The 23,583-nt window shown below is 39.2% G+C and overlaps 1 protein-coding gene across 4 annotated transcripts in view; it reads left to right on the top strand.

Moving 5' to 3' along the window:
• EHBP1 (EH domain binding protein 1) overlaps nt 1-23,583 on the top strand; it is a 320,086-nt gene that overhangs the window by 198,061 nt on the left and 98,442 nt on the right. For all 4 annotated transcript variants that reach the window (XM_077814056.1, XM_077814055.1, XM_077814053.1 and 1 more), the window contains 2 exons: nt 19,289-19,467; nt 20,098-20,146. In XM_077814056.1, coding sequence (XP_077670182.1) covers nt 19,289-19,467; nt 20,098-20,146 — 228 coding nt within the window. The remainder of the gene's footprint in view (nt 1-19,288; nt 19,468-20,097; nt 20,147-23,583) is intronic.

The raw sequence follows: 23,583 nt of genomic DNA, 5'->3' as shown, positions 1-23,583 counted from the left end.
TTATTTAGGAAAAAAAGTGAAAGGTGCTGAAAATATTAACAAAAGGAAAAAACTATACCAATTGTGTACTGATAATTAAATCGTATTTAGCCATTGTATTTTTGATTAAAAGAATCATTTTAAAGACAAACTTCCTGCTAATAATTTGAGACCAGTTGTACAATCTGACATCTAAAATAAATGAGAAATTGATGTCTCATTCTGACTATAAAAATGTATGAGTATCATGTTTGTACAGTAGACCAGGGTTTTCAATTTTTTTCATAGTGTAGACCATATCTTAATAGTAAAACGGTCTCATGGTCCACATCACCCCATGGTTGTGAAGACCAGCTCCCCTCCATTCATTATCACATGACATCTCTGCAGCAGCTACAGCATAGAAAAATCCTAGTAGGGAGGTATGGCCCTGATCCTGCAGACATTTATTCACATGCTTAGCTTTAATGGTCCTGTTGACCTCAGTGATTTAATGGTTTAAATCATAAAATCAGTGTTGCAGTATCATTTAATCAGGTGTGCAGTATAGGCAAGTCACTGCAGAAATGGAAATTAGCTGTTGACTTGAATCCCAGACATGGTACAATATTCTGCAGTTAGATGCCACCACGTAAAATAAAATGCAAGTAATGTCAGAATATTAAATAGAACACACATATTCATTGGTGTTCTACATTAATCGTTCATAAATAAGCATGTAGAGCCCAGTTCTGCAAGATGCTGGACTTCAGTTGGAGGTGAGTATGTTTATCATCCATCCATTGTGTGAACACACAGGAAGAAAGACAAGATGCAAGGAGTGTGGGTTGAATTAAGCTACTATTTTATTAACAAAACTTGTCTGGGAGCTCTCCAGCAACAACTCATGCAGTGCATAGTCTGTTCCATCACTTGGCGGACCACCATCAGCCCCCACTTCCATAGCTGGTCCTAGCCCGTCGCTCTACCAGATACTAAGTGCCACAACCCCATTTCCCAGCTTCTTTAGAGGAAGTCTTCCTGTAAATCCTCTTTCAATTCTGGTTTCGTACCTGCACTGAACACCTGCCAAGTTGTAACAAGTTGAACCTTACCTGCTAATCTACCCACTGGCTCCCTGGGCTCCTGTAGGGAAGGCAGAAAAATCCACCCTGCTCTGGCCAGTCTAGCAGTGAGGGGAAAATGTCTTTGCAGTCCCAAAAAGGCACCTAGCACAATGCCCACAGCAGGCCCCAAACCCCGTTTTACGCTAATTCCTGGGGTAGAAGGATGGGACCGGTTGGTCTAGCAATGTACGGCACCGCGGCCAGGGAGAAAGAGGCTTGGGTGCATGAGAGCCAGTGAGCTTCTGCCCCCACTGACCAGCCAGGCAGTTAGGATGATGCCTGTTCCCTCTTCCCAGCTTCACAAACTGGGAGCTGAGCTTCCATGAGGAGAGGGAACCCCTTAAAGGAGCCATAGCTCTCTTACCTGCTCAGTCCAGCCAAAGCCCACCTGCCTCTGAGGCTGTGGGGGTGCATTGTATAGTATTCTAGACACTGTGCTAGGATAACCTTCCCCGAAGCACTCAGTCTTCTGCTTTTAGTGTAATTAGAGACCCTTGACATCCATCTCACTCTGTCCCTTCTCATCTTTAAACAATACCTAAAAACATTTTCCTCTGGAAGTGTTTTTTAAATATAGCCTCATATTTATAATAAATCTCCTTTCATTTTTTCTATTAGTTTCCTTGTGTTTTTCTCTTCTGAAGTATTATGAGGGTAATTTTTTATTATAAGTGAAACGTGTTTTTATTGTATGTATGCTCCTTGATTATGTGGATACAAGCCGAAAAAACCCCAACAGTTTGGATAGTCTAATAGTAATTAGGTGAATCAGCAGTTTACAATGAATTAAAGTACTTTCTCTCCTAGAGTAATTAAGTTCTGCATATTTACTCAGGAATATTAATTAAAATATGGGCACTTGTGGAAAAAATTGCCAACGTGTTTTCAGATCTCTGAGAAGATAGATAAAAGTGAACAGAAGCTTTTCTTTATTAGCTCCCTCTCCCCTCCTCCTCACTGTAGGTCAGTGAGGAGGAATTGGTGCATTTTAAAGTACTCAAATGGCACTTAGTACTAACAGCATAGCGTGTGGTGATTTTTATCAGTGACTGAGCAAAAAGACTTGGTAACAGTCTGAGATTATCTTTTGCTCTGAGACACAGGTGTGTAGACCAAAACCCAATCAACACGCTTTTCTACAGCAAACCAAATATTGTTTTAACGCTCCAATCATTTTAACTGAAGCCATAACCCTTTCTACACAATTAAAATAATCAAATATTACCATGGTTGTAATAAAACCCACAAGAAAATACTGCTTCCAAGGAACAGACATTTGTTTCACTTTAAATGCAGTTTAAGCATATTTACATTCTTTTCTAGCAAGAATGTCAAGCTTTTAGCAAAATTAGTTTGTTTGGTTTTACTTTAGCAGGATGTCCTTGCTCAAATATCTGTGTGCCGTACTTGTTTAGATATAGTAACATGATTTACAATGTTTTCAAATGAATAACTAGGTATGAATTAGAGGGAGGATATTCTTCAGGATATTCTTCTTCAAATGAATAACTAGGTATAAATGAGAGCAGGATATTCTCAGGAGGGTTCTGAGACTCTAGAATTCACTTCCATCCTTAGGCTGCGAGGAGCTAGAATGATTAAATTCGTGAACATATTTCAAAGCCCATCTTTTCTCATAAGCATTTAAGAATTTTGGGGTTCATAAGTGGAGATGTCTTGTGATATGTTCAGGATATTAATAACATTGAATGAAAATTTTGTATTGGTAAATTTCTGACTTTAAAATTATTTCCCTCTAAATGCTGGGATGTGCCTTGTGCTGTGGATAAGCACCAGACAAATCAAATAAATAAATATTGGGCCAAATTCTTGCTGCCATGTGTGCCTTTGCATAGATCAGAAAATCAGTGGACAGAAGAGATGTATGGGGTGGAAGCTTTTCACCGTACTCTGGGCTCAAAACTCATGGAAAGGCCTCTCCACATTCCCTCCATGTCCAGAGCAGTGGGAAGGGTGCTGAGAAGAACCAAGGATTTGGAGACGTGGTACATAAATCTGGGCATGTGTCTTCTGAACAGGCATTACATAGTCTGCATCCTTGGATCCCTGCACAAATTGTTCCTGCTTCTGGCAAGAATAATCTACGTACAGTAGGCTCTTCGTGGGACAATAGCCAGTTTTAACCAAACAAAATGTAGATGCAGCATATTGCTGCATTTTCAGCATCAGTGTGTACCTGTTTGTAGGGCATTTAAAAATGGACCAGAATATGGAAGGGAGAGGTTATTGTCTCTGCATAGATATATGGTTTATTTGGAATATTGCCCTTTTGCGAGTTCTTTTTTTGCCTTTGCCAAGGCACTTACAGGCCTTCAGGCTTTGGGCACTGTAAAGTTATAGCAAAATAGCTATAAAAGTTAATAACAGAGTGTGTGCTGTCAGACTAGAAATTAACTGACAAGTGTTGCAAAAGTTCTTTTAATGTTTATATGCATTAGAAAACAACCAATATGTCATTGAGAAACCAAGCCATTGACTGAAACCAACAAGCACACTGTATATTTTGTCAAACCATCTTTCTGCTCATGAGAGTTTTTATTTAAGTAGTCTTTACACTTTCTTGCAACTGTAGGTAAACTCTTCCTTAAAACTCTTCCACTATTGAGGTGCAAAAGATAGGTGTATTCAGTCAGTGTCTCAGTAGCATCCTGTGTCAAGCTTTCATAGTATACTGTGGAATAACAATCTTTGGAACCTACAGGTAATTTAAAATAATCTATTATTTTTTCATACAAGAATTGTACCCAATGAAACGTCAGAAGCAAATTTTTTCAAGCATAAGATCTGTTTCTTGTCCTGTATCAACGATGGTTTTCCTGCCTACAATAGATGTCGAATAACTAGAGATATGTTCTCAAAGGCCCTTATAACCCTTTATTCGTCCTTCTTTTTTCCCCATTTAAGAGGTCATCTTAGTAATTTCATCCCCTTCTGTGGAAATTAGATGTGCTGCTACAAATGTATTAAGATGCGCACGTGCACACAAACTGTTAAACAACGTCTAGAGTCTGTCTTCCACTCATCCTGTTGAGTGCATGCAGTTAAAGATATTGCAGGGGTCCAAAATTCGTGAGCGATAAGTGCTGTATGTGCTGCAATACGCAGGCATGATACGACTTGTTAAAGGTGACGTGAAAGGCTTAACTCTGAATTTCTTGCTTTTGTTTGTTGATTTTAGTCAATTTTTTCCCCCTGTGGCTCTTCAGGGAGCAGTCTGATATTCCCCACCCCTCTTCTTATCTACCTTACCCCCACACCAAATAGGCTGCCTTCTGGCCAAGAAGGGCTGGACATACTGTCCTCCAGAGCCACCCATATGTCTCTATAGTTGGTCTAAGGAATTGCCAGATCATGATGCAAACTGCTCCCGTCTCCCCTGGGGCACAGTAAGCTACCTCTACAGTTCTTTCTGCCCATGGTGTTGTTGGAGCAAGAGAATTATCTGGAGTCCTGAACTCAGATCCTCTGTATTGTGTGTTGCACTGTCCTCAAGACCACGTACCTTTTTGCATGTTATAGCCTTTCTTTTAAGAGTGGTTAATTTACATTATAGCCAAGAATCTCAATTTAGTGGACATGACACTATCAGAATGTAGTACTTCCTTGCAGTTGTATCCTGTCAATTAGGGTTTTCATGAATGTCTTTTAAGGATCTTAATCCAGGGAGTAGTAAAATGATAGGGAGTCAGTAAGGTAGTCAGTTTTGAGAGTGGAGTGTTAGGGGTCTTTAATACATACTGATTTGATAGATATTAATAGTTTTGAAGGGCGCAATGAACCATGTACCATAAAACCAGCACTTTGATACCAGAATGATATGGGCATTAGAAATACCTGTGCTAGAAAGACAAATTTCCATGGAGCATTGTCTATAAAAGAGAACCTAGCACATTGTATCATCCATATAGAATGCTCTGCTGAGCAATAATTATGCATACTAAAAACACTTAAAAAAAACTTGCTAGTGTCCCTGTATGGTAGTGGCATTTGTAATCTTATTTTTTTGGCTGTTTGCAATTTTTATTAGCTAAAGGCAGAAAAATCTGTATTTCTATCCTACTGCAAAATCTCTTAAAATCAAAACCATGTTTCAGTACATCTTGTGTTTGAACAAAACTTCCACTGTTTATTGATTTATTTATTTTTAGTCATAGAGTTCATTTTGTATTCATCTGTTACTATATTTTTCGTTGGGGAAATTTAAACTGGATAAAAAGTCTTCCAATCAAGGTCTGTAGTTAGGAAAGCACCAATCATATTGAAAATGTTGAAATAATTACCATACTGTATCTCTGTAGTTGATGTACTTATATGTATTTCATTCAAAATCTTGTAACGTAAACCCTTGGGGTTATTCAGGAGTTTTACACATGTAAACTGAAACACAGAAAAGTCACTGTTGGGTATTGCCTTCACAACCCCTAAGATATGGCTAACGCCCACTTACTGCATGTTTAGACTTGGATGGCAATTATAATTGAGCTATAAAATATTTTGACAGTTTCCAACTCTTGCAGTGTTGTTAGCAAGCTAACACATGGGAATGAAGTATGGCAGTTTGATTAGGTTTTTTACCAAGATCTGCTTAAATAAGAACTTTCAAAATAATCATGCCGTGTAAAGTCTTAATTGCAAGCACCTTACAATTACTGCAACTTTTCTGTGACTTTTGCTCAAGAGTGAATTCCTGTTTTTTCCTAAGAAGATTTTGATTTCTTAAGTGATACTTGCCATTCCTTTACAGCCAACTTTTCATTTACATGCTTTTACATGTTGAGTGCTAAAGCATAACCACACCAAATTTAACTTGTAGCATGACAATTAAGTATGTATTTTTTCAAGCAGATGTAAGTACTGTGATTTGAAAACTGGCAAATATATGTTTTTAAAACAAAAAACAACATTTTTATTTAACCTTGTTAGTTCTGGTTTTTTTAGTTTCACTGTTCCTGGCCATAAGCGAATTTGGGTGTTATGGCAAATCCTGGACAAAAATGTCAGGCCTTTTAAAGTAGGGCACATTGACTCCTTGGAGTGAGGAACATGTATTCTTTTTTTGATCTCTTTGCTAACCACACAGCTGTTAGTTGAGTCATCCTTGAAAATTAAGATCTGAGTGAAATTTTTAATTGAAGTTAATTTTACCTTTAATTATGAATTTTAAAAAATTATAATCAAAGCAAAATATGCAAAGCACATATGTATTAACCCCAAATTATGGGCCAGATTCTGTCACCATTGTCCATGTTGAGTAATATCTTATTCCTTGATTAGCTGCATTCAGCCCAGTGGGACATCTCAACAAGATTAAGGATGGCAGAATCTGTCTCTATCATATTTAAATGCTCTCTGATTTTTGTTTTGGTTTTGGTTTTTTGGTTGTAATTTTTGGTATGAATTTATTGCTAATGAAAGGTGCTAATGAATGAAGTACTTGATTATTCCCGCAATGGGTATCTCACAGGCAGCGTAGCACTGCCCCAGCCCTTCTTTAGAAGAAGTCCTTTAGAAGGACTTATCAGTGACAGGATAATTCAGTCTTCAAGCTCATTCTGTCCTCCTCATCTCTGCAGTGACTCTCAGTGCCAGCTGATGCAGCTATCAGTGTTTTTTATGAAGTGAACACTCTCCCACTAGGAACTGAACTAAAGCCACCAAATTCACCAGACAACCATCAGATGGTAACTTTTGGTGACTGACCTGAGCTTGAGTTGAACTTGTGACCTAGAGGTGAAAGGCTCAGGATCTCATTACTGAAAGTTTCCTTATCTCACCTAGATTTTGAAACTTCCTCATGACTAATAAAGAACATATGTTGGGTGGGGAGGGAGCCTTCCTGTGTGGCAGTCTGCTCTTGAGAAGCAACGAGCATTTATGACTCCCGTTTAAGTCAGAATTCTGGGCGCTCAGAACCTCTCAGGGTCAGGCCCTGAGTGAGGTACTTGGGTTCTGAAGCTCAGTGTAAAGTTTTACATCCATCTCTTCTGAGCTTCTTTAAAATTATATTAGGCAGTGTGTTAAAATACCAAGGAACATTCAGAAGATGTGATGTAAAATAAAACAAAATACACACACATTTCCAAGTTTCAAAAATATCATGTCTCAGGAACACTCATGATCCCTGTTCACCATTACAATCTATTGAAATCAATGGATGATAGGCAGCGAGGCACTTTTGAAAATCCCAATAGGCACCTTCATTAAATTGCCTTTGAAAATCTGACCTTTTGTACGTTATCACCATTTTACAGATGTGGAACCAATAGTACTTCCCTACTTCACTTACCTTGATCAATACATTAAAGATTGTGAGGTGTTCCGATACTATGGTAATGGAGGCAGTATAATACCTGAGGGCAGGTCTATGCTACTAGTTAGGTCGATCTAACTTATGTCGCTCAGGAGTGTGAAAAAGTCCCCTTCTCCTCCCCGAGAGATGTACATTTCTCTCTGTCTACACTGGCACTCTGTCTGCGGGTGACACTCTTCCAACGACATAGCTTACACTTCTTGCTGAGGTGGAGTAATTATCTGACAGGAGAGCGCTCTCCCATCGGCATGGCGCACCTTCACCAGATGCTCTAGAGTGGCACAGCTGTGCCGATGTAATGCTGTAGTGTAGACTTGCCCTCAGACAGACAGACATATCTCTATGCTTTGAAAGATGACACAATTTACACCCTAATCTCCACTGGACAAGTTTTCCAAATTAGTGCTACTGGCAAATATGGTCTTTGTTTAACTTGTAACAATGCCAATGTATGCATCTCTACTTACATAATATTTTGCCAGGCATAGACCTGCTTAGTGACCTACATTAAGCAATATGTGTAAGAGAAAATCTTTGCCTGAAACTAGAGGCTTCTCACACATAATCAGCATGTATGATCAAGAAATAAAATAGATCAGTATATTTCCTTCCATTTCCCATATCTTGTTGCCTGATGTTATAAGTTTAACATATATAGTTTATGGATCCACTTCTCCCTGCCAGTGGCACAAAGTATCCAGGAAGCTGGCATAAATGACTGTCTGAGGTTTCCCTCTATTTAAGGCAGAGGTGGGCAAACTATGGCCCACAGGCCACAGCCGGCCCATGGGACCCTCCTGCCCAGCCCCTGAGCTCCTGGCCCGGGAGGCTAGTCCCTGGCCCCTCCCCTGCTGTCCCCCCTCCCCCACAGCCTCGCTGCACCGCTCTGGGTGGCTGGGCAGCACAGTTGCAGAGCCGCGGCCTGACCCAGTGCTCTGGGCAGCATGGCTGTAGTGCTGCCAGCCACCGGTGCTCCAGGCAGCGCAGTAAGGGGGCAGGGAGCAAGGGGTGTTGGATAGAGGGCAGGGGAGTTCGGGAATGTGGTCAGGGGTCGGAGGTGTGGATAGAAGGCAGGGAACAGGGGGGTTGGATGGGGCAGGGAGCTGGAGGGGCAGTCAGGAATGGGGGGGGTCAGATGGGGCGGTGGAGGGCAGTTGGGAAAGGGAGCCGGGGGTGATGGATGGGGCAGGAGTCCCAGGGGAGCCATCAGGGAGCGAGAAACCGGGGGTGGGGGGCGCAGATAGGAGGCTGGGGCCGGGGCACGCTACACCTGGCTGTTTGGGGAGACACAGCCTCCCCTAACCGGCCCTCCATACAATTTTGGAAACCCAATGTGTCCCTCAGGCCAAAAAGTTTGCCCACCCCGGATCTAAGGCTATCCAAGTAGCACAGATTTTTCCATAGTTGTTCTTACATCCCTAGCTGCTGCAGGCCTACAGTTTAGAAGACATGGGTAGAGGTAAGGTGGTGTGTCTAGAAGATCCCTGAATTCTCAGAGCAGCCCTCATGCTTCTGTAACTTACTCTGTGGACCAGGCTGACCCCAGAATCGGGGGAATGTAAAAGTTGCTGAAAACTACCTTTACTCCCCTCACTCTAGCTCTGTACCAAACGCAGCTCGTCCAGCCTCAAGGGACCTTGGCCAATGGCTTCCTGGGAACATCACAAATGTACCCAGTGTCCCTACATGTATTTTACATTTAGTTCCTGGTGTTAATAAAAACACTTTCTAAAAAGTCCTATGTAGACCAATCAACTTCAGCAATATATCTGAGGCAGTTCATGTGTATTGTTTGTCACAGCATTGTTGTGGAATATATTGTTCACATGGAATGTGCTGCTGATACACGAGTTTCAAATAAGTAAGTGAATATCTGGTTTGCAAGTCTAAAACCAGCCCAGTTCAATTAAACTCTCATTCATATATATCCATCCTAACACACACTTTCTAGGACAACAATATTTTGTCTTAGGTCACAGGGATTATTGCGCCTTCTGCAAGATTGTGGAAACCATTCCCATTTTATGACCTTCCACTAAGGGGTTGGATCTGTTTCCTAGATAACTAGGGCCACCCCTAAAGATATCCCTTACTTGCCCCTCAGCATGAAGATTATTCAACTTGGTGGTGTTATGCCTATGCAAATCCAGCATATTTAAAAGCAAAGTTTTTCAAAGACTAAAATATCTGTAAACTTAAATAATTAATCTAGGAAAGTAATGTCTATGATATGAATTAACATGAATGAAATAGCAGCGGTCCAAAACAGGAATAATATCAGAACTCTCCAGAACAATGGAATGTATGTGATACAGCATGTTAGGACTCTCTGATAAAATGAAAAATAAATGTCTGTTGGAAATTATGTGGGATGAGTATAACAGAAAAGTAGAAGCTTCTTAGGAGCTTCAGTTAGTGCCATGAGAAGTCACTACTTGTAGGAGGAGTTTGTGTTTTAGTTTGCTTAACACTTTCCATTATAAAGAATCTTGTGATCTTTTTTGAGGAGCTCTGACACCTCCATTGTTTGCAGCAGGCCTCTGAAAGGTGTGAGTAGTACACCTTGGGGCCAGAGAGGTGTATTTTGCTAGTTTAGTTTGGATTTAACAGAACTATAAGTCTTTGAAAATTGCCAGTTCCCATCTAGATCTGTGGCTTGTGTTGCTTAATTTTGGTAACATGCCAGAAACCGTGAACATTCTCACCCTGGCAGAAGGCCAAAAATTCTGCACATACAGTGATTTCTGCAGCAGCATACAATGCACTGGGGAACCTGCTGGACCAGCTGTAGTGGTGGGTTGGGCCAGGCTTCTCCTCATCCCCAGTTCTCAAGCTATGGCTACAGGAGCCCATTTTTCCCCTCTGGAGGCACCATATGGGGAACAAGCTCTCCCATCTGCTGAGAGCAGGACAATGAGGCCCCCAGTCCTTGACAGTCCCTACAGGGGCTGCCATATTACAAATTATAAATAACTAGGAACCAGAAGAAGCATGAGTTTAAAACTCACTTCCACTGACTGGTTAATAATTATATACATTTTCCAACCTTATTTTTAAGCAATGATTCACAACTGCAAGAGGTTACACAAGCTAGGTTCATAGAACCTGGTTATCTAAGGTGGTAGAACCATAGTCTATCCACTTAGCCACACTGCCTCTTAGAAGAAGCTTGCCATCTCTTTATCGTTAGCTATGCTGTCTGTAAACTGGTTCTACTTGTGTGTGGATAACCCACCTCTAGTGGTTTATGGACATAACCTTCTTCTGCTCTCAGCTAATACAGTTATTCCTGTATTTTAGGTGATAGTCATTTGTCCTTCAATAATGAATGTTTAGGATTCAAAGTCTGGTCATGCAGTAGGGAAGGATAGGTTATGATAGTTGCACATATTTTTACTTTAAAAAAAAAAACCTCAGGAAGTTACATCAAAAACCCTGCCCAAAACTTAGAAGAAAGCAAGGGAAGCATTCCTGGGAGGAAGTAGTATAAACATGGAAATCTGGCACCTCTTACAAAAGTGGTGCCAACTTAGTGTATTCACCGTAGGGATTGTTTGGTACTCAGGTGGCCCTGCTCCAGAGAGGCAAGTCTATAATGTAGGGCGGACCCCAGATGGCTGGGGAAAGTTGACCAAAACACTCAAGTTCCAGTCATGTCGAGGTGCACTTTTCTTTAGCAAAACAAAACCTGCCATTTTCTAGTACGTTGCTCCTGCCTGTATCTTCTCCAGTTTGTGCTTAAATTCCCTGACTTGCTCATCCACATTGGTCTTCTAAAATCATCATTCAGGTCTGTCAAGCTGGGGGTGCAATGGCTGCAAAAGTCCCCCCAGAGCTATGTTAGGAATGTTGCAGCTTGTAGGCGCCATAACATGAGGCTTTTCAAAAGCCTCGACAATGGCAGGTTGAAGCTGGTACGTGGATCTTAGACGTCATTGTTATAATGAAAAAAAATTCCTTCTGTCCAGTAGCCAGACAGTCACTTCATTATTATTATTGTTTGTATTATCGTACCACTTAGGAGTGTCAGTCATGGACCAGGAGCCCATTGTGCTAGGATTCCTTGTTATAGTTTGTCTAAATCTTCAGATGGGTTGAGTGGTGCTAATTAAACCTAATGGTGATAAGCAGTGCAAACACAAAATCCTTACCTCTCAGTTGAATGAGGGAAACTAAGATGAACAGGTAATGATATATGGAGATAGTTGTAAAGGAAGAAATATTGCAGATGGAAGAGGGGGAAAACAAAGGTCTCAATTCACTGGGATCTACACCGGAGTAGGCCTGCATAAATCCTAGCAGAGAGTGCTAGTGGAAGGTGTTGAAGTAGAGCAAAGTGGCTACAACATCAGTAGGGAGGTGGGGAAAGTGGGAAATGCTGGAAGGATGGGACATAGGCACAGCGGGCAGGGATTCCCTAATTCAAAGCATTTCCTTAGCAGTGTCTTCCAACAGGAGTGTAGCTCCAGCCCTAAAATAAAGCTGTCCTCAGTCAAATACCATGAAGTGAGGCAGTAACAGTACTTGCCCTCTCTTGGAGCAAATCCTGCAGGGTGCAGTGTTTAAGCTCCTTTTCCCTGTACCAGAGCTAGTGAGTTTGGTCCTTCATCTGTAAAATATGAAGCTCTTTTTGTTTTAATACACAGAATCAGTGTCCTGGCCTTTAACCCTTCTATAATTCCAACCTCTGAAGACAAATTGCACCTTATGCAGTAAAATGTAATCCCTCCCAAGCCCCACCTCTGTAAGTACCGTATGTCACAACTTTTTAAAGAGCCAGCTATTTTAAAAGGTGTAGTGGGAGGATGCATGTCATGCATCTGACAAAGCAAAATTTCCATGTGCCTGGCTAAAAATAAAGATGGATGCATAGCAATGCATCCAGATCAGATTGGACTCTGGTTTTATTCATGATGTATTGAACCAAATTAACCACCCCTAACCTAAGCATGAAGCCTCACCAAACTTCACCTGGAACCACATGCACTGATCAGCCAATGTGGGGACTGCTGGCAAGACCCACTCCGGGACTAGCTAGTGGTGTTCTAACAACGCCTCAACCCAGGATGTCAGGCCTTCATGAATGTGTGGCACCACTCCTTTTCCACTGTAAATTCAGATGCTAAAGTATGTTTAAGATTCCCAGCACCTGTGCCCTGAGATTACTGTTATTTGCACAGCATCCATCTGTATAGAGCTCCCAGTACATAATATTTAGATGTGACTCTGCAAAAGAGAGTAACAACCAGTAAGGGGCTTGGCTAAAGAATGTTACAACAGTTGCTTAGTTTTGTCATATACTCTACTTGATGTCATGCGTCATCATTGAGGATTGTCTTGTGGGTATAAAGCCTATAGTTTAAACTCTGAGCAGCACACACATTATGTCTTGAAGAAGTACATTGTCTCTAGATCCCAGCAAGAGTGAAGGCTCACTGGAAGCACACAAAACCCAACAACAACTTAATCAGGGCCAAATTAGGGTGGGATATATACCTTGCAATAAATTCCTTCTTAACTGTCTATCCCATTTTCCCTGCATGTCACTAATCTGTACAGTACTGTAAACCAATGCCTTCTGCCCCTCCTGCAGATCAATATCATTTTGAAGACCACAAAGGAAGAGAGTAGAATCCTCAGCCATATGTGATTCCTTTTTCCCCCCTCTCCTCGATTGAGGGGATGTGCTGTTTGTGCTAGATACAAAGAGTTGTTTATATCATATCCCAGACGCTTCACATATACCGTACTATTTCTGCTTTCATTGTATTTTCCCAGGCTTGCTTTGAAAAAGCACTCTCCAACCTCCTGACCCCAAAAACATTTAGTTGGCAACTGAAAATCCATAAGAATGAAAATTATTTCACTTACGTGACTGACAGGCAACATTAGGCATGGCCTAAGGATTCCACCCCCCTGCTCACCTTCCAAATCTCTCCAGCTTCAAACATCACAGCCTCATGTTAAATTGGGCAGATGTCTGAATATTAAGGTTATGATTGAACATTGTATAGTTTGGTTGTGATAAAATTAAATCTATTTAATACCACTTCTTTTGAAAAACAATTAAAAGCTTATGACTAAGCCTTTTAAGATAAAGTATATATTTTGTTTCATATCCATAATAGCTGTAGGCACATAACAGTCAGAAGAACAGGGAGCAGGAGGTGTAAGGTTTAAATGTCTGATGCTGGAGAAATCTGGAAGTTACTTTTATATTTACTATTAATCACATGTGGGAAGTAAAAGTAGTCTTATGAAGCAGCTGAGTTGTGTAAATCCCTATAATCTGTTTAAGGGCAGGAGATCGGACATGTTTCTCCCTGTCCCGAGTACGGAAAATTAAATGAGAGCAGAGATATTACAAGATACTTTGTAAAATATTTGACCATGGTTTGTTCATGAGTTTGCTGGGCCTCTTTGACTACTTCTGTATGACATGTAAGGTGACAGATTTTATTAGGGTTGTCACATAGCAAGAACCCCAAAATTTATTTTTAGAAAATGGTAACAATAAATAGATTATGTACAGTAAGAATCTCTAATAGCTGGCCAACCCTTTGATCAAAAAAGGGGAAGGAGGAGAGCCTTTGTGTTTTGTTTGCTAACCGTAATATTTTGGTGACTTCAGGGCTGGTTTTAGGTGTGGATGAGCAGGGCAATCACATTGGTTGTCAACTTCCAGGGGACGCCAAACTGCTGTGCCACTCATCCCCCACCCCCCTGACTATTTAGGGGTGGGGGGGACATTTTCCACCCTGGCCAGCAAAATTGCTAGGGCCACTCCTGGGTGACTTAGCACTAAAGTGAAGAAAATGACCTGAATTGCCAATATATCCTCGTGGCCTAGATTCTCAGCTGTATTTTTCAGGAGGTGCCCAGGCAGTCTGGGTTCTGGAATATGGAGAATGCAAAAGCGGTTTTATTCCATCTTTGCAGCTCTTGGATTCTGGGGTGACTATGAACTGTTTCAGCCCCTGGAGTTAGCTAGAGCACCCCTTGAGACCTCTAACACATGCTAGGGCTGCAACAATTCCTAAGGGACTGTCAAGCAGCCACAAATATTCAGAGCTCTATGCACACTAGGTACGGCCCCATGTCAGGAGCATAGAGGCTGTTACATGAGTCATATGTATCCTAGGGAATCCCTGCACCAGGGAAATTTCCAAGTGGGGAGAGCTGACTGTGTTAGAGCAATCTAGTATAAAATCCTTCATGTTTCCTGGCCACCACCCTGATTACAGAAGCTCCCTCCAGGCTCCTTTCTGAAGCCTTCTGTATAAGAGCTCTGGAGAGTTACTCAGCCTAGGGCTCCTCACTGGCCCTTTTTTGGCTGTTCTTCCCATTCTTTAATAGCACACTCACTTCCAGCTCTGCTCTCACTGGAGTATTCCTCACTGTCATCAGGCTGTCCTTTATGTCTCCCAGTAGGCCTTGTTCTGAGTCATGTCCATCTATCACATGACCCCTAGACTTACTCCCTTCACTGGGAAGGTAGGTTAAGCCTGGCACAGGTGTAACTAAGCCCCAACCCTCTTAAAGGGCCAGCTCACTCTATGACACATTCCTTAGAGCAAAGGGCAAGATCCACAAAGGGACTTAGGCATCTAAATACCAGAGTTAGGTGCCTAAGTCCCAGATTTAAGTGCCACAGGAATCCACAGTACCCCCGGTTGGCTGCTGCCTGACTCTGTAGGTACCTAAACTCACTTGGCACCTACATTTTTGCTGTAAAAATTCCTTAGGTAGTTAAGTTTCTTCCTCTGGGGGAATGCACATTGCTGCCTCAGGCGGGTGCTGAGATGCCTGTCTCATGCCTAAGACCCAGCATGATCCTCAAACCAGGTGGAGATAGGTGTTCCCCTGCCTGCCTTGCCTACAGGGCCTTGTATCTTGTGTTCTGTGAGCACACTCCATTTCACACAAAATTGGGGGAGGAGGTAGAGGCTTCCTTTGCAGCCTTTAGCCCATTGGTTAGGATACACCCCTAACCACCGAACTGTGGAATATTCTCCTGTGGGTCTCCCTCCATCACTTGTGTTGAAGCTGTTCCACTTTTTATTAAATATTAATTGGGCCAGAGAAAGAGTGAGGATGACTGCAGTCCAGTGGGTTAGGGCACACACCTGAGAGGTGGGGAACCCACATTCAAATCTCCTCTTGTCACCAGGCAGAGATGGGGAATCGAACCAGGGTCTCCTACATTCTGCGTAAGTACCCAAGCTACTGGGCTGCCTCCACCTCCTTCCACTGACTGTTTTGTGTGGAGTTAGATGTGTGCCACCACCGCTCTTGCCAGAAATGAATTAGGTGCCTAAGGCACCTCCCCTCCCAGAGCGGGGTTCCCAGCTGTGGATCGCAAATAGAGCAGCCCGGACTTACATAAGCACCTAGCTCCAGGAGAGGGGCGGGGCTTGAGACATGTACCTCTTGTCAGCATCTCCAATTGACTATCTTAGGCCATCCCATTCTCAGGTGTCTGTTTCCTCTCCATGCATTGTAGTGGGATCCGAGATACCTAACAATGGGTTTGTAGATTCTAGTGATTTTCAAGGTGCCTAAACCTTAGCCATTGCAATGCTCAGCGCTGCAGTGCCCAAGTCCCTTTGTGGTTCTGGGCCAAAATGATTATTCTGATACCTTGGAATGTTAAGATACCACTTAATATTAAACTGTTGCTCAGTCCTCTATCAAAGAAAGCAACATCTGAAGATTTTGCTGCTGTAGCTCAAAATATTTACTAGATTCAACAAGCTGCAGATTTATGACCAACTCTAGCAACCTGTTTTGGTTGTGTGTGCTTTTTTACAGGTATTTCCAAAATAAGCATAGTGAGCTTGAGTTTTGAACTTGAACTGATTGTGTGTGAGTGCATGTTGGAGGGTAGAGTTAAACAGGAAAAAGCTCATTATGTATTCGTTTTCTCCACCAATAGTGTTCCCGTTAATCTTGTAGACCAAAGTACATGCCAGAGATGTGCCACTGTTCCTGATATTGCATTTATTTATTGAAAGGAAATGTTTGTTGAAAAGAGTTTTAAATAATTAAAATGAGCTTGCCCCCCACTCCCAGGTAATTTCATAGTGTATGCTCCTCACTCTGTTACTGTTCATATTTTCCCCAATATGTACTGATTTGGATGCCTTTATTCCAGACTAAGTACTGAAAGCTCTGATTAGAGTTGTGTGTGAGAGACATACATACATCACAGCATTCACTTCACCCTCCTCCAAAATATGGCATAGAATTTCTTCTTTATTTGCTGGAAACAGGGTAATCTATATAATTACAGCATACAATGCTAGTGTCTTACGCTGGGGTGGGAAATCATTTTAGAAACGACAATGTAAATTTAAGTTCAACCCCCCCCCCCCCCCCCGTGATTCCAATTTAATGAAAGTTTTCCAAGCAATGTGTGAAATATATATTTCAAATTTTAAATCTGATAATAGTACATTAATTTGTAAAGAATATACTGAAATGTTAGATTTGGCCACAGGAATATGGATTTAAAGGCGTAGTCGTCTCTAACTATTTTAATAAAATATAGTTATCAAATGAGTTAATTGTTCAATGTACGTTAAATATCTGTAATTAAGGCACTTAAAAGACAGTGTTGCTTCAGGTCATTTGAATGTTGACCAAAAAGATTCTAGATGTTGACTGGAATATTTAACATTTTATCGTGTGGAGAGTTTTAGCAACAAGTGTACAGTGCAGAACGCTGTCTATCACTATCAATGTTAAAATCATATTAGTGTCATCAGACCTGTGAAATTTACCTATGTAATATTTAGGCCTTATAGTTCAATCCAGTAATAAATAGTTTCTAATATCTTGACAGTGAGTCAATATTGTATGGTTTGGTGAGGTATTTCTGAGTTTTAAAACGCTAAAATACAATTTATCATTATAACAGTGTTATTACCATAATTTTATCATCTACATTACTTCAGTGTATAACTGTTTAGACCTCTAAACACATTTTTTCATACTCAAATGCCGAAAGCTTGGGACTCTATAATTTATCACTTTGTTTTCTTCATCATAATCTATATTTGAGAAAGACCTAAAGCCAGAATCTGATCTCAGTTACATCAGCATGAACCTGGAGTAATTCCACTGAAGACTCTAGTCAGCGATATCTGTCAGATCCGAATCTGGCCCATGGTGTTCATATTTACAAAGTTTAAGAAATTATGTCAGATATTACCTCTTTTTCTCTCTCATTTTGTAAGCATTTGTTGGGATGTTAGTGCATTTAACCTAGAGAATGTTTGTCGTATCATTAATGGGAGAGCTACAGTTAGTTCACCCCGATTTAAACTGTTAGCTGAATTGAAAAACCCTTTGTGAACAGTTATTCTGCGCATACGTTTGAACATTAAAACAAAATTGAAGTAAAATGTAGATTTTCTGCACCCTGAATTAGCAGTGCAACTATAGTGTGCTATAATAATATAAATAATACGATGCTGAGGTAGGTTTGTTTATATAACAATTTATTAGTCTAACAAGTAATAAAAATGATAAATTACCTGCATGGTATTTCTATTACAGGTACTGTAAATTACCTTCCCCACAATTAGTAAAAACATAAATCAGATTGTGTGAGGTTGACAGTTTGAATTGTTTAGCACTGACATGCTTTAGTCAAGTGGGGGCATCATTGGTCTTTCACAAACAGGCAGCACGGACAGAGGATTTACTTGTTAAACTTAAGTGGCTGTGATATAGTGAAAGACTTGCTCCCTTTTTACTTTAATTTGGAGGGCCCAGAACCTTAAGCTGAGCAAATGGCATGTTTGGTATATGTATAATTTTTTAATTACACTATATTTTTTTTAAAATGTGCTCAACTGTTTTTCTCAGTAGGGTCCTGGAGTTTTGGGTTTATGCCTGTTAAATGAAGTTAACTCCTTTCATTATACCCAAGAACATTTTAAACTGGGAAGTCTTTTTGATGGGGAATTGTATTTTTCTTGAAAACATCAACTAAACGTAGTAATTACTTTTTTAAATTCAAGTAACTTAAGGACATTTTCATAAATACAAAATTAAAATTATCTATTGTATCCCAGATGTTGTTTCCTTGTAACTATTTCTCTGGAAAAGGAACTTTATTAGTCTTAAATCAGAGCTAATCCAGCTTCAGCATTTGTATTCTGAATCTTTTTTCCAAATAAACAGAGGGAAATAGGAGAACAAATGAAAATTGCTATAATAAAGTCATTTTGCTGTGATCTTTCATAAATGACACTAAAATATCTTGCTGTCATTACATTTTATATAACAAAATATTTGAACATGAGACGTACAGCGGCAAACTTTACACTTGACTGTATACAAGGTTAATGTATTAAGTGTATGTCACACACGGGGACTTTGATCTTTGTGCTGCAATAGTAGATCACAAATTGTGGTAAACTTTGACCCTGATATACTTTGCTTTTGATCCAGTCAGAATGTTGTCTTCATTAAAAGTGAAAGGGCTTGTGGGGATGCTTTTACATGACTGCATTTTGGAAAATCTTTTTAAGGGTGCGTAACATAACACAGACTGTGCAATAGTATGCCTTAAGTATTTAAGCACTTGAACATGGTGTTTTCATTGGTACAATTCTTGGCCTGATTTCATATATAAGTTTAGAATTTTGTATATCTACATCCTTTAGAGGCAAGTGCCAAGGGCTAAGACTGAAGATAATAACTGATGATTTGTGTCTTTTGCAAGTTACAGTCATTGTAAACTGACAGCTTTGAAGGACCTAAACTGACATCAAAGGATGCAGATCATCTAGTTAGGTCAATTAATGTTAATTCTCATCTTCCATTAAATTCTTTTATGTTTTTCTCTTTTCTTTTTTTCCAGCCAAGCCCAGTACCAAGTCCTGTTCTGGGGAGAAAGCCAAATGCTAGTCAGTCACTGCTTGTATGGTGCAAAGAAGTTACAAAAAACTATAGGGGAGTGAAAATCACCAATTTTACTACATCATGGAGAAATGGTTTATCTTTCTGTGCAATATTACACAACTTTAGGCCAGATTTAATGTAAGTCATAACATTTATACCATCACACTTCAATTTTATATATGTGCTGCAATTAAATGTACAGAAGAGTAAAACCACTGTTCACTATTAGGTCTTGAAATGTTTGTGTATTTCATAATTTTCTTCTACAGGGCACCAGTCTTTGTTGGAAAAGTAATTTACAAATGGCCAAACTTTATGACCTCCCTTGTTCTTCCCTTCAAAAACAATCCTTTCTCTCCTTCATATGATACATTTTTCTTCTTAATCTTTTATAAAAAACTGACTTCAGGATGATTATGAAAATTGTGTTAGTGTTGAAATGAGATGAGACAAATAAGCCTGTAGCTCTTTGTACATTGACGACAACGGATTACCTCATGGTAAATTTGGTTGTCAAGGACGGCCTCTAGTCCCTGCCTTAACTTCTCTTTTAGATGGAAGGCTTCAGGCAATGAAACATGTAATCGCTGGGGTTTATTTATTTATTTATTTAATTTTCCACGCTATTAGTTTTGTTGATTGAATTGCTGTGAAATTGCTAGTTACTGTAGGATATTATTGCATGTCAAATTTTTAGATTCAGTTTGTTTTAAAACTGCTGCTTTTATCAAATACTGTACATACCCACTGTGCCATTTTCCCCCTCAGTGACTACAAGTCCCTGAATCCTCAAGATATTAAAGAGAACAACAAAAAGGTAAGAACTGCCAGGAAAAAAAACCCACATAGCTTCAATTTTCCCTTCACTGCAGGTTTTTATTAATTTTGGGAAAGAGAGGTTGTTTTGTAAGGTCATAACTGCAGCTCACAGAAGGTTTTCAGCCTCCTGTGGTTCAAATCGGATGCATTATTGACTCTAGTTTGTCATAGTCTTTAACATTCACAACAAGTGCCAGGCTGGCATTAGAGTTTAATATTTGGATGGCCTACATTAATGTAAACAGAGAGAGAGTTTTTGTGATCATTTCTATTTTTCTAATCAGCCGTTTAATTAAAAAAGAAATACAAAATATTATTGTTCTATAATTATCTTGCTTCCAGACTTGTCCATTACCTTAAAAGAGATCATTGAGTTGGTCATAATCAATGTTGTTTTACGAGTTTTTATATTTAAAAAAAATAATAGTTCCCACACACTTTTATCCAGCATTGTCAATAAAACTAGGCTGTATCGTGTGCCGTATTTTCTATATTACACATCCATATTTAGGAAAAAAATATTCTCAAACATGCCTTTTTCAAAAAAAAGACTAAAATATTAATGAAGTATTATGTGGTAGTATACTGGGCCAAGGATTTTAATCCACTTTAACATTAGGTAATCTAATGCCCTTTTGATATAAAGGTTATAAAGGGATGTTCTGAAACAAGTTCAGTGATCTGAGTTCTAAGCATCAGGCGGTAGCCATGTTAGTCTGTATCCACAAAAGCAACAAGGAGTCTGGTGGCACCTTAAAGACTAAGCACCAGACTCCTTGTTGTTTTGGAGTTCTAAGCGTAACTCAGTTTAGGAGTTACAAGAAAACATTCTCCTGCTGCTTGCTGCTAGTGTCTTAGACTGTAGGTACAAACTTTAATTTTCAAAAGATGCATGGGGTTGACCCGAGAGAGACACATTTTAAAACGCTCATTTTCCACTTGATTCACTTATAATAAAATTATAACTGAAAATCAGTTCAAATTGCTTTATTCGTCGCTTGTCTTCTGGATACTATAATTTTATATTTTTAAACTCTTCTTTAAAAAATATTCACTTTTAAGAAATTTGAAAAAATCAAATGTATAGCAAAATAAAATATCTTTTTACTAAACTATAGTGTATGACTTTTTTGCACTGGAAATACCTCTGAAGAATATTGGACTGCATATACATGTGCATTCTGTAGAAGTGCTTGGTTAAAATTGCAAATGGCAGTAGTATTTTTATGCATTCTGAACACTAATGCGTTGCCCAAAAAGCAGGTAATCATTAAAATAATGCTAAAGTGTAATAAATTGTGAGGAATTTCTGATCTGTTGCCATCTACCCTTGTGATTTTGGACAGGGACAATGCATGCTTTGACATCTTTTTCATAATAATATGTGGGATCTTGTGATGACCTAAGAGGATTATCTGTGACATCACAGAGCTTTCTATGACCATGTGATTTTAAACGTCAAGATCCCATGATTGTAAGGGCTAATCAAGTAATATTATAAAACATAGATTGAATAGATGTTCTATTTTAAAAATGCTCTGTTAATGTGAAATCAATTATATCATCATATGCATTTTATTTATACAACTGTGATGGCAAATGATCAGCTATAATGAAAACCTTTCAGCCAATTTCCCTAACAGTATATAATTCCCATTGCTAAAGAAACAATTGTTGTTGTTGTTGTGCAGTTTTTTCTTTCATCACTTTGCAAACCTTTGCCTGACAGCTACATTGAGTATCTCAGTTGCTTCCTGCAGATTTATTTCCTGGTCTCACACAGTTCTGCCTGATAACCCTGTGTGCCCTTCGTTGGAGTGAATGCAGTTCTGGGAACAATGGCTGTGTATAAATTCCATGCAGATATGTAACACATTTGACAATGACTCCTCCTAACCAATTAAAATAACATCTATGAATTAATAAGACAATATTCTTGTCTGAAGCATCTCTTTTTTCCCTCTCCCATCCTGCAGATCGGCAGGGGAAAGAGGTAAAAGGTTACTGACCACAAATGTAAAGGTTAACCTATAGGAATATTCCTTTTAGAAGTGTTTGACCTTGTTTATGGGGTTTTTTTTTCCTGAAGAAGTAACTATTTCAGTGTAATTGCAGTGTATAATTATGTATTGAAATGTAGTGTTACAAAAAACACATTAGAGTTTCTTTATAAACCAAGCTAATTATTTTCCTAATCAGTAAGCAGCACTGAGTAAAAAGGTATTTTACCTGTGACATCTGATCTTGACCAATATGTCAGTGTGTTACATAATTGGGAAATGCTTAGAATAGTGCCCACGGTGCTCGTGTTGAGGGATTGCAATTGATGTCCATCAATCAACTTGTCAGGATATATCAATAAATAAAAAAAAAACTTAATTAAGAAATAGTTAAGGTTGCAAGTGTATCAAATGTTGCCTAATGTGCAGAACATAGACAAATTATTCTACAGAAATTAAAATATATCTCCAAAAAATAAATTCTTTAGTTCAGGGGGCATTAATATCTTTCAGAGCACCATGAGATTTCTGTTAATGCACTATGTTGACTGAGTATTAAGATGATTTTATTACTAAAAGAGAAAATGTGATTCTCTTTGGGATTATGAAATATGTAAACTACATAAGAATAGTTTGTCAGCTAGCATAAAAAGGTATAGTTCCATCTAGCCCATGGTGTTTTACATTTACCTTAGTACTTGTAGCCCTTTACCTATAGTGTTGACCAACCAATATGTGTGTACTATCTTGTTTTGTTTTTTAATAAGGAAACACAAACTATATGTTAAAGTTACACTATATTGGAAATATAGCCCTTTATAAGGAAATGGCGTTTTACAAGTGCCTAGTAACATATTCTTCACTTCACAAATGATAAGGAAACTAAACTAGGCTTGGATGCAACTTCCATGGGGCTGAGAGTATGTGAAGCAGGAATGTATGGCCTGAGTGAAGTGGTTGCAACCTTAACTGTTAGTTTCCAGATTTTTATATTTTTGAGAGGGTTTTATTAGGTTGAAGAATTTATGTTGTGGAAATTGTAATGTATTGTTTCGTGTTAGATTGAGACACACTTTTAACTTTATTTCCTAAAAAAGATTTTTGTGTACTAATTTCCAATTTTTTTGAGCATTAATGTATCTCTTACTTTAAGTATAATTAATGTGAAAAGGTTATATGATAAAGAGAAATAATTATAAGTGAAAGTAATAAACATTCATAATTGACAGTTATTAATAAAGAAATGCGATGTAAAGATACATAAACACTATATTTTGATTGAAAATAGTAAACCAATATTTATTACATTATATTGATTAACTAATATTAAATTTCTCAAGTTAATTTGTACTCAAATTATTACTGCCTTATCAAAATAAGTGACCTCTGAAGGAAGGCAACAGTTTAAAATATCAAAGAAAATCCCCCAAACTAA

This window comes from Eretmochelys imbricata, chromosome 3 (genome assembly GCF_965152235.1).
Source record: "Eretmochelys imbricata isolate rEreImb1 chromosome 3, rEreImb1.hap1, whole genome shotgun sequence".
Lineage (NCBI taxonomy): Eukaryota > Metazoa > Chordata > Testudines > Cheloniidae > Eretmochelys > Eretmochelys imbricata.
The sequence above is the reverse complement of the archived record's forward strand: the minus strand, read 5'-3'. Positions and strand labels throughout refer to the sequence as shown.